Source organism: Episyrphus balteatus, chromosome 2, assembly GCF_945859705.1.
Source record: "Episyrphus balteatus chromosome 2, idEpiBalt1.1, whole genome shotgun sequence".
Taxonomy (NCBI): Eukaryota; Metazoa; Arthropoda; class Insecta; order Diptera; family Syrphidae; genus Episyrphus; species Episyrphus balteatus.
The window spans coordinates 49874064-49893610 of NC_079135.1; the positions used below are offsets into that span (position 1 = coordinate 49874064).

The 19547-nt window shown below is 34.7% G+C and overlaps 1 protein-coding gene across 2 annotated transcripts; it reads left to right on the forward strand.

The window, feature by feature from the left end:
- The first annotated feature begins 3735 nt into the window (after positions 1-3735).
- Positions 3736-16732, forward strand: LOC129908373 (dosage compensation regulator). 2 transcript variants are annotated; one of them, XM_055984820.1, is made up of 6 exons: positions 3736-3949; positions 4013-4541; positions 8729-9044; positions 9104-9313; positions 13883-14899; positions 14960-16732. In XM_055984820.1, exons 1-6 carry the CDS (start codon positions 3871-3873, stop codon positions 16637-16639), a joined length of 3831 nt encoding a protein of 1276 aa, XP_055840795.1. In that variant the 5' UTR covers positions 3736-3870; the 3' UTR covers positions 16640-16732. The 2 variants fall into 2 exon arrangements, with proteins under 2 accessions (XP_055840795.1, XP_055840796.1); XM_055984821.1 differs by lacking the exons at positions 3736-3949; positions 4013-4541 and adding an exon at positions 8528-8612.
- The last annotated feature ends 2815 nt before the right edge of the window (positions 16733-19547 follow it).

Here is a 19547-nt window from a genome sequence, read left to right on the forward strand (position 1 = left end):
GTAATCCACAAGCTAATAGCTTGTGACAAACAGCTTAAAATGGCCTTACGGAGGTCTTCCTGCAGAGGGTTTATCTAATGCCCAAACCGGATTACTTGCGTAGGATGTTATAATAACGCCTTATAGAAGTTGTTGTAGGTGTTGTAGAAAATGTTGTAGAAAATGCATAAAAAAAAAGAATTAATTGAATTTTATTTCATTTTTTTTTTTTTTTTTGATTTTTTTCTGTTTTGTATTTTCTACTATATAATTTTAATTTTTTCCTATTTTGTTTCTTTTCCTTTTTTGGAAATTCCACTGCTTTTTCTGTTGTTCTGAAATGATGAGAATATTATTTTAATTGAAAAAGAACACACTTTTTTATTTTCATCACATGACCCGGCCAGGAATCGATCCCACGTACCTCTGCATACCAAGCCAGCACCTTACCAGTAGACCATACTCGAATATTAAAGATGAGTGGAAAAAAGGGAGCTAATTAAAACCTCACATAAAAATGCAATGTTTTTTCTAAAGCGTTACAAACATTGCATATCTGCAGGATAAAAACATTGCATACTTGAGAGATGAAAACATTGCATACTTACAAGAACCTCTTGGAACAGGTCTTATAAAAGCCTTCTGTCACTTGCTTCTTTAGAACGGTTCAAACAGGTCTTATAAAGGTCTTCTTTAACTTATAGGGGAGAATTGCGAATTTCGTTTATACTTTTTCATGGCACTAGAACTTTTTTCGGTCTCACTATTTTATGGAGAATCATATATGAAATTGATGTAGAATTTTCCGAAGAATTCCACTACTGTATTCACAATTCAAAAAAAATGTATTTTCACCCTTATAAAGACACTTTTCTGTGACCACTTTTCATTTTTGTCCTACTAAATTCGCACCCGTGTGCCGACAGAGGGTTAATATTCTTCAATTCTTTAATTTCAATTTAAAATTCAAGCTCCTTTTAGGGAATTATTTAATTTCAAAACAAAATGACGTCTTTACATCAAAACCCTAGATAAATTAATAGCATGATACTGAGCTCACGATCTTAGTAATAATTCATATGTGGTCAAATCATTATTAAAATTGCTCTAAGCAAGCTCTAAACGTGGTGAACGGCGTTTAAGTTAAGCAATCGTTAAGCAACGTTGCTTAAATGTGTAAATTCTTTATAAATACACATTTTGTACTTAAGAGCTATTTAGAGGTGGTTTAAAGTAACAATTTAGCTTTCATAAGGGTCAATGCAAGCTATTTTTTGGCTTTCATAACAAGAAGGACAGGTCTTATACAAATCATTTTGGCGCATTTTACCGAAATTGCATAGGACTTTCCTTCACAGGTAATGCACAAGCTAATAGCTTGTGACAAACAGCTTAAAATGGCCTTACGGAGGTCTTCCTGCAGAGGGATTACTTGCGTAGGATGTTATAATAAGGCCTTATAGAAGTTGTTGAAGGTGTTGTAGAAAATGTTGAATTTATGCATAAAAACAAAGAATTTATTGAATTTTATTTAATTTTTTTTATTTTCTTTTGATTTTTTCTGTTTTGCATTTTCTACATATTATTTTATTTATATTAATTTTTTCCTATTTTGTTTCTTTTCCTTATTTGGAAATTCCACTGCGTTTTCTGTTGTTCTGAAATGATGAGAATATTATTTTAATTGAAAAAGAACACATTTTTTTATTTTCATCACATGGCCCGGCCAGGAATCGATCCCACGTACCTCTGCATAATAAGCCAGCACCTTACCAGTAGACCATGCTCGAATATTAAATATACTTACGCAAATCATCCATTTTGGAAAAAAAGGAGGTCTCCTAAACATTGACCTACTATATATGGACTGCTAGTCATTTGACTTTTCCATACAAAAATTGAAAAAAAAATGATTCCACATCTTTCTAGCTCTACTAGCGGTATAACCTTAGACGGCGAAAAGAGGAAACTTTTAGTGAATGACATCTGTCGTTAAAAGGTAGTGCTTTCTCTGTTTTTCTATATTTGTTCCTTTCGCACTTCGTCAAAAATGTTGCACTTATTCTCCGCTTTTTTTTAGGGCGCTAGTATCGCGAAGAAAGAAGTGGAACCAACCTGAATATGCTTCTAGCAGTCCATATATATTAAGTCAATGCTCCTAAAGGCTATCTGGAAGTGTTTAGAAGAAGCCTTGTAAATAGAAGTTAAAGAAGACCTTTATAAGACCTGTTTGAACCGTTCTAAAGAAGCCTTCTATTTTCAAGTGACAGAAGGCTTTCATAAGATATGTTCCAAGAGGTTCTTGTAAGTATGCAATGTTTTCATCTCTCAAGATTGCAATGTTTTTCACCAATAAGTATGCAAAGCTTTTATCCTGCAGATATGCAGTGTTTGTAGCACTTTAGAAAAAAACATTGCATTTTTATGTGAGGTTTCAATTAGCTCCCTTTTTGCCACTCATCTTTAATATTCGAGTATGGTCTACTGGTAAGGTGCTGGCTTGGTATGCAGAGGTACGTGGGATCGATTCCTGTGAAATTAAAAAAAATGTGTTCTTTTTCAATTAAAATAAAATTCTTCCCATTTCAGAACGACAGGAAAAGCATATTGACATGGCCAAAAAAGAAGAAAAAACAAAATAGAAAAAAATTAAAAGAAAAAAAAATTCATTAAAATCTTTTTTTTTTATTCATAAATTCAACAACTTATAACAACCTCCATAAGGCCTTATTATAACATCCAATGCAAATGATAGTTTCCTTAGCGAAGCTATAGCTTCCCTAAAATGTTTCATTGTTTTGTAAAAAGGCCTGCATAAGGTCGTTTTACGCTGTTCGTCACAAGCTATTAGCTTGTGGATTGCCTGTGGAGGAAGGTCTTGGGAAAATTCGGTAATGTGCGCCAAAATGATTTGCATAAGACTTGTCCTTCTTAAACAAGTCAAAAAATAGCTTGCATTGACCCTTATGAAAGCTAAATTGTTACTTGGGTTGTTACTTGGGATAGCTTGCCGAATCGAAGAAAATGGACCTTATGCAAGTAAAATTGTTACTTGGGAGAAAGTATATAACTGAGTTTTTTTCCCGAGATCTTTTTTTCAGTAGAAAAGAAGTACTTCTTAAAGGCTTAACTGCATTGGCTCAAAAAGTGAAAAAGTACAAAAGTGAACAATTTCAAACGCATTTTGTTATAGTTTTTCGGGCTGGAAAATTAAAGCAAATGATGCAGAAAGCTTATTTTTTGGTCTTAAAAACAATTTGTATACTCTTTTTCACAAAAAAATTGCGCTTACCAGAAAAAAAAGGCTTAACTACATACACCACTTTTTGAAAAAGTACAAAAGTGAAAATATTTTTTTTCTGGCTAACGCAATTTTGTTGTGAAAAGGAGTATACAATTTGTTTTTTAAACCAAAAAATAAGCTTTCTGCGTCATTTGTTTTAACTTTCCAGTCCGAAAAAACAAAAATGCGTTTGAAAATTTTCACTTTTGTACTTTTTCACTTTTTGAGCCAATGTAGTTAAGGCTTTATATGTACATATTTCACCGGTTTTTTCTGTAGTTCTACGTTTGCTGGGGAGCGAGTTTGGATTGACCCAAGAGCTCAACTATAGCTATCCTATTCAATAAAGTGAGTGCATTACAATTTGCTCTTCTAAACTAGCCCATGTAACTACTGGGTTAGTGTTTGACATTACTCGGCTAACGGCTATAAATAAATCGAGCCCTTAGCTGCTCAAGCATTTTTTTCGCACTTTGAAGAATATTTTATAGCCGGCAGGGTGACTTTTCAAGAGGCGCCCCAGAAAATTCTTCAAGAAAATAAATTCTATTATAAAATAAAGCATTTACATAAAATATTAAGCATTTTAATATTAAAAATAACCAATAATGACTGATGCAAAATCATTTTTCCATGAGTGGTGTGCTAAAAATAAAACCGAACCAACATTCGATGTTCGTCCAACTGGTTAGTAATTTGCATTTTTTCGTTTTCTCAAAAAAAATCGATTTCATCATTTCTTTTTCACAGGACCCAAGCATCGTCAGCGTTTTCTCTGCGAAGTTCGTGTTTCTCCATTTCCCTATGTAGCTGCTGGTAACTCGACGAATAAAAAAGATGCCGAGCGCAATGCAGCTCGAGATTTCATAAACTTTCTCGTTCGAAGTGGAAAAATACCCGCCAATGAGGTGCCAAGTGATCTTGGCCTTGGTGCCGGAGGCGGTGGAGGTAATCAGTCGGGCGGGGGTGATAATGGCGGCGGTGGTGGTGACAATAGCTTTGGTGGAGGAAACCAACAAAACCGACGAGTCTTTTCCGACAACATGGGTCCACAGGATTTGGGACAGGCTTACAGGCCGATGGAAAATCGTGAATTCAATTTCATTGATCGCGCCCAGCAACAACTCAAAATGGAGGAAGCCGAGTCACTTGATGTCAATGCGGCAATTCATGGTAATTGGACGATTGAGAATGCCAAAGCCAAGTTGCATCAATTCATGCAAATGAATAAGATCCAAGCTGATTACAAATACACTGCTGTTGGACCAGATCACTCGAGGTATGTTGATGGATACAATTTGTTCTTCTTGTTTCTTATATAAAGTAGAAAAAAAAAACAGCTGCTACAATGGATTTTCATCTGAGAATATCCAATGAAGCAGTTAAGACCCGTTGGCTGATATGAAATTTAAGCATTCAAGTTTATGGTGTCCGGTAAACTGGAAAGTCAGGGATTTTGGAAAGCGGCAGGTATTTTTTTGTAGGTTAGCTTAGATTAGGTAGAAATGGCTGTCAGGAAAACGACTGACATTTAGGCTCAATTTATTCACTATACATTATATTTAAAGACCCCCAAAATCTGTCAAATCACATACAAATTTTAAAATTTCCCTGTTTTAATGGAGACTTTAAATTTAATGAAGTGTGAATAAATTGGGCCTTAAGTGGTCTTACACTAGTTTACAAAAAAATAAAAAATTTTTGGACATCAAGTGCCATTATACTTTTCTAAAGATGTTTGAGAAAATTCCATCAAACATCTTTAATTAAGTAATCGCTTGGTCAAATAACTCATCACATTATACTTTTCGTATAGATTTGGGTCCAAAAAACTCAAAAATTGTATCTAAAAATATATTTATGGATAGGTTTTCGAGATATGGTTTCTCAAAGTTTTTTCCAGAATACTTAGTATTCGGGCTAAATCTTGAGTAATAAACGACTTACACTATGAACAGAAAAGCCAGCGCCTGAAAGCCGAGTAAATATGTAACAAACACTAGAACAACTTTTCTTGGTCACTCCAGATGTTTAAGTGCAATGTATTAAAACGTTAAACGTTAATTGATTTCTTAAAAAAAATTTTTGCAAAAAAAACTACTAAAAGAAAAAATCAAAAACTTTCGAATCCTCATAGTTTAAAATTTTCATGTGAAGTATACATTCTGGCAAAGTAAAAAGATAATTTTTAAAATCTATCTATAAATTATAAAGATATGACTATTTTTGTAACGATCAATATTTTCGACTTTTTCTGTTACTTTTTAAGTTTTTGTCTATAACTTGTAAATTAAGCCGAATTTGAAAATTTGTATTAACCAATTTTTTGTAGATAATTAGATTTCCTATAAATATGTATCCTTTTTAAAAATATTAAAATTAAAATATTGTAAAAACATTAAGAAAAACTATTCAAAAAAGAGAAAAAAAAACGAAATGTTTGATGTTTTTACTAAATGGTCTACTTTTATCCTTTGAGCATTAATAGATAATGAAAGGAGAAGAAGATACTTTATCTTTCAACACAATGGTCACAAAAATTGAATACGGCTAAAATTGGATAAAATATGGACTTTCAAAATCTTCTGTTTTTGGTCTTTTTGAACCATATCTCAAAAACGTATCCATCTTAATTTTTTTTAAAGTGATTTCCGAGCCCCTGAAGTCAAAGTACGTAAAAAATAGTGCAATTGAGTGTTTATTTTGGCTGTAAACCAGTGTTATTGGTCCGTTTTGATACCATGATTATACAAGGAAATTCCTCACTAATTAAACCAGTCTTGGCTCTCAGAGAAGATGCGGATATGCGATGTAGATATCACATTTTCTTTGAGCTAAGTCAATACCTCTTTAATCGCCATTATTTCCGCTTGGAACACGCTGCAGTGATTAGGGAGACGGAAGGAAAGACTAAGATTAAGTCTTTCTGAGCAAACCCCGCCACCTACTCCGTCATTGGTTTTAGAACCATCTGTGTAGAAATTGAATCTTCTCTCAGAAACTCGGCATTGTCCCATTCTGATCTATTTGGGAATGTGGACTTCAAAATTATTGCCAAAAACCAATTGTGGGGTGGTGTAGTCGGAGCGACTGTGGATTGAACTGAATGAATTCAGAATATTTGTGTGGCCAATAGAGTTATTGGTCTATTGAGAAATGGCTTCGAGACGAATAGCTGTACTCGCGGCCACTTGCTTGCTGAATATATCTACGGGTGGAAGATTAAGTAATATATCTAGAGCGGCGGAAGGTGTCGAACGGAGAGCTCCGCTGATAAACATGGAGGCTGAACGTTGGACTTTGCTTAGCTTTTCGCGATATGTTACTTTTTCCAGAGCAGCCCACCAAACTGCGAATCCGTAAGTGAGAATAGGTCTGATGACCGCAGTGTATAGAAAGTGAATTATTTTAGGGGACAGCCCCCATTTATTCCTTAAAGCTTTCTTGCAAGAGAAGAGTGTGACTGTGGCTTTTCTTAATCTTTCTTGTATGTTGGTTTTCCAGTTTAATTTACTATCCAAAAGTAAGACCAAGGTACTTGGAGCACCATTAATAGAAGGAGGGTCTAGTTGTGGAATTTTATATTTCTTTGTGAAGAGGACAAGTTCTGTTTTTTTAAGGATTTACCCTTAATCCACAGTTTGTTGCCATTTTAGGAGCTTATTGAGAGCAGTTTGCGTAAGTTCTATTATAGTATGGAAATGTTTTCCTGATACAGTAATGGTGACGTTGTCAGCGTATGCAATCACTTTGAATCCATCTGCTTCTAGATTGACTAGTAGTTCGTTAACCACAAAGTTCCATAGAAGTGGGGAGAGTACTCCTCCTTGTGATGTACCTCTACTAACAGATCTTCTTGCTGAGAAGTCTCCTAGAATTGAGTTTATGATTCTTCTTTTCAGGATAAGGTCTACTAGCTCGCTCAGTGAGCTATCTACTTTTTTGTATCATTCTTTAAATATTCGTTAAGAAAAAATGTAAATTATGTCGTCAACCACGGCATCGGATATTACTTACTGTAAATAAATCTAAAGAAAATGTTATTTGCTTCGATGAATTCAATTCAATTTCAATTTTGGGTTATTGACCTTCATTTTTACAATTGATATGAAGTTGAATTGAAATACCTTTGCAAAAAGCCCTAAACAAGAGTTTTTGGCTAAAGTCCTGTTTTTGGTGGTGTTAGTGGACGATCTAAGGATTTTTGTTAGTATCAAATCAAAGGTAAAACTTAGCACTTTCCTGGCATAAAAGTTTTTTAAGCCATTTTTTGATAGTTTTTTTTTATCCATAAAAAGTATTTTTAAAAATATTAAAATATAAGGGAAGATTAGGCAAAGGGTGCGATGCAAATGTTGTTAATATAGGAAATAAAGATTCAGTGATGTCAAAATAAGGGTAATAACATATTTTTTTCAAAATTAAGAGGTCCGTCGGATCAAATCTTGACGTTTGAACCCGCACCATGGGGGAACGTTAGAGTGAAAAACGCTCCTAACCTTAAAACAGGCTGCATGACCTAACCTCCAATTTCTGAATTAGAAGACTTCTGGTTTCCAAAAGGAGACATTATTAGCTTTAGTTTGAAATTAAATTCGGCTTTTAATTCGTTAAGTTCAAAGGGGCGCAGACTTTTTCCTGAATTATTCGTAGTTTTGCATATACTTTTGGTCGTTGTTAACGATTGATCTATCTGATGATTCCAATTTATTGGAAGTAAAAAAAAAAAATTGAGAATAGTTTCAAGGCCAATAAGTTCATTACAGAAGAAAAAGAAATTTTAAAGTTTAAACTAGAATGCCGCAAATTAGTTATTACTGTTGCCTCCAAAATAGAAATAAGAAGTCCGTTGAGGTAGAGAAAAATTTGAAATTGATCAGGGAAAGCCAGGGAATTTTATTTTCAAGGACACCATGAAGTTTAACAAAACAATAGAGCATAAACGTTTAGATTCAACTTGAATGCTAAAGCTTTGTATCAGCAAATGGGACAAAATGTATGAAAATATAATTAAAAGACAAGGCCCGTATGAATAAAAAACTGAGTACATTCTAGATATTGCCAAAAAAAGGATGAATAAAAATTCTTGGCCAGATCTTGAAAAAGTACTGAGTTATTTATTTGCGGGCCAAAGACTATCGGCTGTAAAATAGATCTCGATTCACTGTGGAATGAAATTTCAAGGTTTTTCTGTGTAAAACTCAAGACGCAAATCTAGCAAGCGTTATGATTTTTACACAAAACCAAACAAAAGGTTTTCTATACCTGCAGGGTATGCTATACAGCCGTAAATCAGCTTAAACTTTCGCAGTGAATCGAGATTTAATAATTGGATAGCCATTTGAATCAGGTGAGTTTTTGTGAAGTAGTGAGTGTTTTTTGCACAAAAAATTGTCAATAACTTGGAAAGACATCAAATACATTTTCTTCACAATTCTAAACATACATTTTTGCCCATATTGACAGGAGTTTCATGGCTGAAATGCACATCTATGTTCGCGAACTAAAACGTAACATAACTTCACGCGAAACCGGATCGAACAAACAGTCGGCAAGTAAATCGTGTGCTTTGTCACTTGTCCGTCAGTTGTACCATTTGGGTGTAATTGAGTCTTTTTCGGGAACTTTGAAGCAACGCAAGGATGATGAGGAGTTGAAACCATATCAAATTAACGTTAATCCAGACCTTATTGCTGAGGTAGAGAATGTAGTTAAGGAATTGGGTTTGCCAATTGCCAGTCCATCAGGGTGTCCTGATGAGAACACTCCAATTAATTTATTGGTAAGATCGAAGGAAGCTACTGCATGAGAGAAAAGACTGAGGTACTTTATTTTTCGCAGGTTGGCGTGAAGAGTGAAACTCAAAGAAAGGTGAATGATTCCCAAATTCAAGGTGCAGTTATTCCATGGGCTCCACCACAGCCAAACTGGAATGCTTGGAACGCCTGTAACATCGATGAAGGATACTTGGCAAATGCAAGTTTGGATGAGCTTTGCAGTGACTTGGAGGCTACATCTAAGGAAAAGCGAATGAACAATCCTGAATTTCAGGTAAGGTATATTTTAAGCTGTTTGTTTATTTCTTGTTTCAAAAGCATTTGGGGATCAAAAGTATTTTTCAAAGAAAGATTTCGTTAAAAATACAACATTCCAGATGTGGCGCTTTAAAAGTTTATAATAGATTTGTTGGAATAAGGGACGGAAGCAACAGATCTCGGTGACTCAATTAACACTGAGAGTGTTTAAAAGAATATTATAATTAAAAGTTTAAACGGTATAGAAAATTCTGGTATACATATGTGCCCATGATTATGAAAGTGGACTAAGTCACTTTTTGCATTGGTTAAAGAAAAACTTACTTAATAATTTTCTTAAAACGATTTAATTGTATTCTTTTTTGAAATCACTAAAGTAGCAATAAAAAACTTTACCGCTTAAATAATAATTATTTTTATTCTAGATTTAATCGTTTTTTTAGGGATGACTAGTCAACTTTCATAATTAACCCTTAACTATAGTGGTGAAAATTTGTGGTGTTTTGAAATGATAAAATAAAATACAAAATTGAATTTTTTTATAAATTTTGTTTTTAAGCATCAAAAGATAACAATTTAAAAAAAAATAAAAAAATAAAAAAAAAAAAGAGAAAATTCATTTTCAACGGTTTTTATTAACTTTTTAAAAGTTGATGTGGGTCCCCTGGACCCACCACTATAGTTAAGGGTTAAGGGCACATATACATACAGTGGCGGTCAAAAAAATAGCAGTGCATCGAAAAATATTTTAAGTAAAACATAAAACATAAAAAGAGTTTCGATGATGGATTTCTTTTTTAGTAAAACTATTTCAGATACATTCTAGATTAATTTTTAGTATGAATGAAATTTAATTTATTTCTAATAGCTAAGCAATAATCCAAAAACGAAATAAACCTAAAAATTAAGCGGTCAAAATAATAGCAGTGATTTTCTTTTTCTAGTAAATTTTAATAAAACAAAGGCACAAAAAGTTCAAATAAACGGTATTTTACTTGGCAAAAGCTAGCATTTGCTCTCTTGACCTTTATTTTTAATTAAAGCTTCACAACAACCTTTTATGGGGTCGACAAGTCGCTGAGATCTATGAGGTGTTTTAGCTCACCAAACCTGCTCAACAACGGTCCATAACTGCCGTTATGTTTGGGTTTTGCTTTATAAACTTCTTCTTTTATATCCTCGCAATGATTCTAGAAAAGATCGAGGTCCAAAGACTAAGCAGTCCACTCCATAAGCTAAATCTTAATGTTTTGAAACCATTGTTTGGCTGTTTTCCTGAAGTATTTTGGGTTATGATCTTGTTGGAAGACCCATTTAAGCGGTATTTTGAAGTCGACGTATGGCAGCGTACTGTTTTACAAGATATCCAGGTACTAATGCTGGTTTATTTTAGTTTTAATCTAATATAATAGACCAAGTCCATAGTAGGACAAGTTTCTCCAAATTCTTATACTGGATCCTGGAATATTCTCTGGACTGATTAGAGCAAATTGATTCTGTATGGTGGCAAAGGGTCTCAGTAGAACTACCGAACACGAAATATAACCCTAGGTATAGCAGAAAAACTATTAAACACGGAGGATCCAGTACAATGGTTTGGGGGAACTTGTACTACTATGGACTTGGTCTATTATATTAGATTAAAACTAAAATAAACCAGCATTAGCACCTGGATATCTTGTAAAACAGTACGCTGCCATACGTCGACTTCAAAATACCGCTTAAATGGGTCTTCCAACAAGATAATAACCCAAAATACTTCAGGAAAGCAGCCAAACAATGGTTTCAAAACATTAAGATTTAGCTTATGGAGTGGACTGCTTAGTCTTTGGACCTCGATCTTTTCTAGAATCATTGCGAGGATATAAAAGAAGAAGTTTATAAAGCAAAACCCAAACATAACGGCAGTTATGGACCGTTGTTGAGCAGGTTTGGTGAGCTAAAACACCTCATACATCTCAGCGACTTGTCGACCCCATAAAAGGTTGTTGTGAAGCTTTAATTAAAAATAAAATTCAAGAGAGCAAATGCTAGCTTTTGCCAAGTAAAATACCGTTTATTTGAACTTTTTGTGCCTTTGTTTTATTAAAATTTACTAGAAAAAGAAAATCACTGCTATTATTTTGACCGCTTAATTTTTAGGTTTATTTGGTTTTTGGATTATTGCTTAGCTATTAGAAATAAATTAAATTTCATTCATACTAAAAATTAATCTAGAATGTATCTGAAATAGTTTTACTAAAAAAGAAATCCATCATCGAAACTCTTTTTATGTTTTATGTTTTACTTAAAATATTTTTCTATGCACTGCTATTTTTTTGACCGCAGCTGTATGTATGTACATATGTACATTAGTGTGAGAAAGTTGTCGACTGCTAATAAAATAAATATAAGGTCGTTGACATCATTCATTTTAATGATCACTTGAAGGGGGTGGTAATAGCATTGAATAATTACAAATAGAAGTGACACCGCAAATTACTCTGCAACTATAGGAGAGTATCTGAAGATAGATGAACTACATAGGGTTGCGCCTCAACTATCATGTATTTTGAGTTGCGTCTAAACTAATTATTTTTTTAAACCTTCATAAAAAAATTAATAATTGTTATTATTTATTTCAAAGAGCTTATATTAGCTGTGTTTTATTTTCCTCGTGATCCAGATCAGGTCATTGTTTTTATTAGCTTTACAACAAAAGTAGGATTTTGTTTTGATCTGATCTGGATCACGAGGAAAATAAAACACAGCTATTGATATAAGTTTTCGTATATTGAAAAGTCATATTAGTGTAGCGAACAAGGTCGATGCCTCTTACTCCTACTGGCCTAAGTTTGAATACCGGAGATTTTTTTTGACAAATTTAATTAATTTTTATTCTAGTAATTAATGTAAAAAAAAAGAAACAATCTCAATTTCCCTTCAGATTGGAACCTAGGCAGGTAAACTTAACAGACATTCACCTTATCCTCTAGGTCTAGGCTATCTCCACTTTTTGAAATAGGAAAACTTTTATCTATATAAGCTATTTAGGATTTGATTTTGGGTTGCTGGATTGTTGGATTTGCTTTTGGATTGTTTGATTTGCTTTTCTTAATTTTTTTTAATTCAACGCACGATACTAGAGACAGTGATAAAACAGCGGAAGTTTCCCTGGGTGTCCACTTCTATTTGTAATTATTCAATGGTAATAGCTATAGGAAATGAATCATTGTTTTTGAAATTTTGAAACTTTTTAATCACGAACGGTTGGAAGTGTATACCTGAAATATCTCATATTAATGTAAGCCGTTTTATATTGTAAATTTAAAATTGCTTAGTAAAATTTCACACCGTAAATCACAACCAACGATTAAAGTTCTTGATACAATCAAGCTGACCCGATATACTTAAGAAGTGGCAGTTGAACAATAATGATCGGCCCTATTCTGCTATTCGATTCACGTGAAACTCAAAAATAAGAAGCGTTTAAAAGGCGGTTAAAATTAAACTAAGACAATATTTTTTCTTTAGAATATCTAAGACAGGCAGAAACAACACTTTGCTGCCGAAAATTAGAAGTTTTTCAAAACCAATTTCTTGTTATAAAGGAAGGGAATCCTTCGATTCACGTGAATCGATTAGCAGAATAGGGCCACATATAAAAACTGCTTAAATATATTGCATATAAAAGCTTGAACAGCGATAGAAATCGATCCATGTTGTATTGAAACAGTTCCCTTACAGCTAAAATCCATGGGCGGCGGCGGGAGCCCCAAACATAGTAAGAAAAATTCTCAGGTCAGTTTTCAGGTATTATTAACGGAAAAAACTGATCAATTCGGGGTTAATCCAATACTGTGTGAATATTTAAAAAAAAGTAAACGAAAGGTAAATGTTTTATAAATTAATTTACCAAATATTCTAGCTACGGAAAAACAAAAAATATAATGGTTTCTTATTTTTGGTCTATTTTTGTTTAAAAACAAAAAAAAAACATTGAATTTTAAAAACAAAATTAGGACTTATAGTCCGGTCAAATTAGACTAAAATAAGGGGGTGAGGTTACATAAATTCCCAGCAAGCTGAAAGTAGGTAGGTCTGTTGGAAACACCATCATAAAACATAGCAATATTTGGTACAGTCTATGCTACCATATTCCATATTTTGGTATAACCTTTCCATTATTTTCATTCATATGTTGGAGCCCCAGTTTTGCAGAATTTTGTAACCTTAACATTTAATTTCAAAACTTAAAAGCTTACTTTTTGCTAGCCATCTGTCAATTTCACGTGTGCATACAAAATAGTAAAAGAGAATTAATAAACTATGACAGAAAGTAACCTTATGAATTTTATAGAATCTTTGATTTTTTTATGAGTATTAATTTTTTTGGAGTATTAATTTGAATTAGTTAGTTAATTTAAAATTATCTGATAATTATGGTGAATTAGATCCACAAATTTAAGTAGTCCCATGCAAAGGCCAACAATGAATAAGAGAATTCAATTTGTGGCATCTGCATATAATGTTTTTTTTTATATCTGACTTCTAGTTAAAAGACTAAATCGATTTTTACCATTAATTTTTCCTTTTTCTATTTCAGAAATTCATCGAGTTCCGTGAAAAACTTCCAATATCTGCAATGCGAAGTGAAATCATGACAGCAATCAATGATTGTCCAGTGGTTATCATTCGCGGTAACACTGGTTGCGGTAAAACCACACAAATTGCTCAGTACATTTTGGAGGACTACATAAGTTCTGGTCAAGGAGCCTGGTGCAACATCTATGTCACCCAACCACGTCGTATATCGGCTATCTCTGTTGCTGAGCGTGTGGCGAATGAACGTTGCGAAAATCTTGGCGAGAGCGTCGGTTACTCTGTTCGATTCGAATCAGCTATGCCTCGCCCCTACGGAGCTATTCTCTTCTGTACAGTTGGTGTTTTGCTGCGTAAACTGGAAGCAGGTCTCCGTGGTATTTCCCACATCATTGTCGATGAAATTCACGAACGTGATGTGAACAGTGATTTCCTGTTGGTCATCCTTCGTGACATGATCCATACATATCCCGATCTGCGAGTGATTCTTATGTCAGCCACAATCGACACAACAATGTTCTCCAATTATTATGGTGGTTGCCCAGTTATTGAAGTTCCCGGTAGAGCTTATCCCGTTCAACAATTCTTCCTTGAGGATTGCATTGAGATGACTAAATTTGTACCAACTCCAGAAAATCGAAAGAATCGCAAAGAAAAGGATGACGACGAAACAGCCGTTGCTGCGGAAAATGCCGAGTCACCAGAGTTCCAAAATTTGAACAAAGTCATCAATGATCCCAAATACTCGCAACAAACTCGTAATTCAATGAGTTTAATCTCGGAATCTGAGTGTAGTTTTGAATTGATTGAATCACTATTGATTCATATTAAGAGCAAGAATGTTCCTGGGGCAATTCTTGTTTTCTTGCCTGGTTGGAATTTAATTTTCGCTTTGATGAAGTTCTTGCAAAACAGTTCTAACTTTGGTGGACAGGATTATAGGATTTTGCCATGCCATTCCCAGATTCCCCGAGAAGATCAGCGAAAGGTTTTTGAACCTGTTCCCAATGGAGTTACAAAGGTGAGAGCTAAGAGTATTTCTATCTTTGATTCTTGATTTGAATTTTCTTATTTCATTTAGATTATTCTTTCTACCAACATTGCTGAAACCTCAATTACCATTGATGACATCGTGTTCGTCATTGATATTTGCAAAGCCCGCATGAAGATGTTTACTTCCCACAACAATCTCACAAGTTACGCAACAGTCTGGGCCAGTAGAACCAACTTGGAGCAGCGTAAAGGGCGTGCTGGTCGTGTACGTCCTGGATTCTGTTTCACCCTTTGTTCGAAAGCTCGCTTCGATGCTCTTGAAGAACATCTTACTCCAGAAATGTTCCGAACACCACTTCACGAAATGGCCTTGACCATAAAATTATTGCGCTTGGGTTCAATTCATCAGTTCTTGTCCAAAGCTATCGAACCACCACCACTCGATGCTGTAATTGAAGCCGAAGTTCTTCTGCGTGACATGAAATGTTTGGATCCATCCGATGAATTGACTCCTCTTGGTAAGATTCTCGCTCGTCTTCCAATCGAGCCACGTCTGGGCAAGATGATGATTTTGGGTACGATATTTAATTGTGGAGACATTCTCTCGGGTATGGCAGCTTACTCAAGTACGTTTTCCGAAGTATTTGCTCTTGATATGGGTCAACGACGTTTGGCTAATCATCAAAAGGCTTTGGGTGGCAAAAAATGCTCCGATCATGTGGCTATGGTTGTAGCCACCCAGATGTGGGAAAATGCTCGACACAAGGGCGAAGATGAAGAGATACGTTTCTGCGAATGGAAAGGCTTGCAACTCTCAACTATGCGAGTAATGGCTGATGCCAGGAATCAACTTTTGGATCTGCTTCAGCAGGCTGGATTCCCCGAAGAGTCTATGATAACCGGAAAAGTTGATGCCAATTCAAATGATCCCGTTTTGGATATGACCATAGCTCTGCTGTGTTCCGGATTGTATCCAAATGTTTGCTACCACAAGGAGAAACGCAAGGTTCTCACAACTGAATCGAAGGCTGCTTTGATTCACAAGACTTCAGTTAACTGCAGCAATTTGGCAGTGACTTTCCCATATCCATTCTTTATCTTCGGAGAGAAGATTCGCACACGTGCTGTCTCTTGTAAGCAGATGACGATGGTGGCTCCGTTGCATTTACTTTTGTTTGGCTGCCGGAAAGTTGATTGGGTTAAGGATAATATAGTGCGACTTGACAATTGGTTGAACTTTGAAATGGATCCAAAAATTGCAGCTACTATAGCTGCTTTGAAACCCGCCATCGAGGAGCTGGTTACTATTGCCTGCAATAATCCAGAGGATGTTTTGAAAATGGATGATGCCAATGCTAGATTAGTGCAGGTGATTAAAGATCTGTGCGTAATGGATGCTGGTGATTTCCAGTTGACTCGAGAATCTGGTGTTTTACCATTCCAAAGCAGGCCCGGAGGCGGTGGGCCACCAAATAAAATGAGACGCATGGATGGTGGAAATGGAGGTAGTGGTGGTGGATTCGGGGGCGGCGGTGGTGGTGGTGGTTTTGGAGGCAGTGGCGGCGGCGGTGGTGGTGGTGGACGTTATGGAAGCAGTGGTTTTGGAAATGGTGGTGGATTCGGAGGAGGTGGTCGATTTGGAAGTGGAGGTGGTGGTGGTTATGGAGGTGGCGGTGGACGATTTGGTGGTGGTGGTGGTGGCGGTTTTGGTGGAGGTGGCTTTGGTGGTCGTGGTCGAGGCGGTGGACGAGGAGGAAGACGATTTTAAAATAAACAATAAAATTTAGTATTTAAATGAAAACATAATTTTTTTTATTTATTTGATTTTTATTACAAAAATGTTGACTTCTTTTAAACACAATAGATTTTTTTTTTTTTTTTGATAAAATGTTCAACTTGTAACAGTAAAATATTATTTAATTTCTTAGATATTTTTTGATAGTAAAATATCTAACTGCTCGCACCGCGAACAACAATAAAATCTTTCATTATCACTTTGAAAGACGGCTTCTAGCAGACACCAGCTGCACCATCGTTTACGTTTTGTGTTGTTCAATTCTTCTTCTAGATTTTTTCTTTGTTCCTTAAGCTGATTCAACTCCTTTTCAAGCTTTTGGACCTGAGCAGTCTCGAAAGGACATAAAACAGCTGCAATAGTTAGATTTTCCAAAGTGCGACGAGTTATAGCGGAGAGATCAAGGAGCAGGTCGTTATAATGAGAATCATCGTCTGAATCAAAGGGTGATTCCATTTTTTAGTTGAATCTGATATTTCTGCAATGAATTTATACAAAATTTGGAGTAATAAAAGAATAATGAATATTTTGTGGAAAAAAAAAAGAAATTTCTAAGAATGTTATAGAAATCGGAACCATTGTCTGTTGTGGACCTGTGCGATTAGTACTTCAAATATGAGGCTATGAGAACAGTAAACCACTTTTTTCAAAAATGAGTTTTTCATAAAAATGGATTTCTTAATATATCTGTTTTAACACAAAATTAGATTTTTGCAGCTAGCTACACTCAAAACTAGATGGCACTCAAAAAAGTGTTGTTTAAAAAAACCCTGTTTCTTCAACCTCGTAGCCCAAAACTGAATTTTAGGGCTTACGCCACTATTGCTCTTATAGCTTATAGTTTCGCTTAAGTGATATATTGTGGGTTATCGTGAATAAAAAAAGTTCCTGGTAATGTTTCCCTTCCAAACAAGTAAGTGAACCTCAAAAGTTTCCCGCGCAATTTATTGATATCAGCAAAAAATACTTTAGACCGGGTGGTCACTGCAGAAACGCTCAACTCATTGAGCTGAAGAAAATTTAAAATTGGAAAAGAAGGGGGGCTATTAGTAGTAACGAAAACCACAGGTCTTCTCGTCCGCATCCTGGCACGATTGGCGTTTTAAAGTGCATTGTGCGTGTTAAAGTGCATAGAGCTAAAAGACGATATTAATGTCAAATTAAAGGTAATATTGTCAGCTATTAAAATTCAGAGGTCTTATGGGTGAAGGCCTGGCAGTTTTGTCATAAAGCCCGTTTTAAGGTTAGAAGCGCTAAACATGAGTTTTTGGCTAAAGTTCTGTTTTTGGTGGTGTTCGTCGACGAGTTAAACAGTTTTGTTGGTATTAAATCAAAGATCCTTCCTGGCATAAAAGTTTTTTAAGCCATTTGTTGATAATTTTTTTTGTATCCATACAAAGTATTTTTAAAATCATCAAAATACAAGGAAAAATTAGAAAAAGGTTTGCTGCAAATGTTATTAACATAGAAATTAAAGAATCAGTGATGTCAAAATAAAGGTAATAACATCTTCTTTCAAAATTAAGAGATCGATCGAAGGGGGATCGAAGCTTGGCACTTCACCCCTAAGTCTGTGGGAACGTTAGAAGTGAAAAAAGCTCCTAACCGTAAAACGGGCTGCATGGACCTAAGTTCCAATTTCTGACTTGGAAGACCTCTGATTTTCAAAAGTTGACACTATTAGCTTTGATTTGAAATTAAATTCGCCTTTGAACTCGATAAGTTCAAAGGGGCGCAGCATATTATTTGAGACTTTTTCCTGAATTCGTAGTTTTGCATATACTTTGGGTTGTTGTTAAGAATCTAAGCGGAAATTTGTCCGATTTCATACGAGTCAGAGTTTTTACCTGTCGGAAGCACACTCCAAAGCATGATTCGTATGAAATCGGACAATTTTCCACTGCGACGGATACCTCGATTATCTTATATGTATCTTTTTTCAAGAAATTATTTGAAGAAAAAAATGTTTGCATAGGAATAAGTATGTATGTTTTTCCGATTTTATTTAAACTACAGTTTGACGCTATTAAAAGTAAAAGAAACCGTTCAATAACAGGCAAAGAGATTAAAAAATATGCTGCTATAACCCTTGAATACAATGGTCAAGAGGTAAGTTCCATTACAAGTTGTTGAAATTTCAACTTTTACCTCCGCAGCAGGTTACTTTTGTAGGTTTTTTGATCATTTAAGTTTTGACAATACTAAAAGCTGCAGCCACTTTTGACCCATGTTAGTATACGAGCGGTCTTGTTAATTCACTCACTTAACAGTATTTGAAGGTGAACGGATATTAAAATACACAGTTGGGAAGAATGTCAATGGGTTGATTTGAAAAAGTGAAAAGTCGGCGAATCTAGTTGAAAGTATCTTAAATTTACCGGTTTCTCTTTGGGTTATTTGATAACATTTTCCAAGAAAATGAAGTAAAAAGTCTATTTTAGATAAGACTCCTGTTAATGGGTACCAAAGAAATCAAGCAACATATTTTTTTTTACATTATTTCATTCACAATACCATAGAGATTCACTTTATATAAAAATTATAATGAATATTTATTTGTTTTACCTTAAAATTGTATTAAATTATTAATAAATTAAAATATATAAAATTTCTTGTTTATATTTTGTGCTCACCCAGGAGTCTGGAAACACAAAAAAAAAAAAAAAAACAAAAATAATAAACGTCAAAAATTACCGTTCCTTTTTTCTTCTGTGAAATAAGCGTTGCCAGATTGAAAAAAATGCAAGGGCCAGGGCACACTATACATTTTGTTGCGCGTCAAACATCAAAAATTTCCACAGCTGAATTTTGCTATTCCAGTTTGGAATTTTTTTCATACAATTATCCGTAACCACTCCGAAAATCTAAAGTTGTTCCGCAG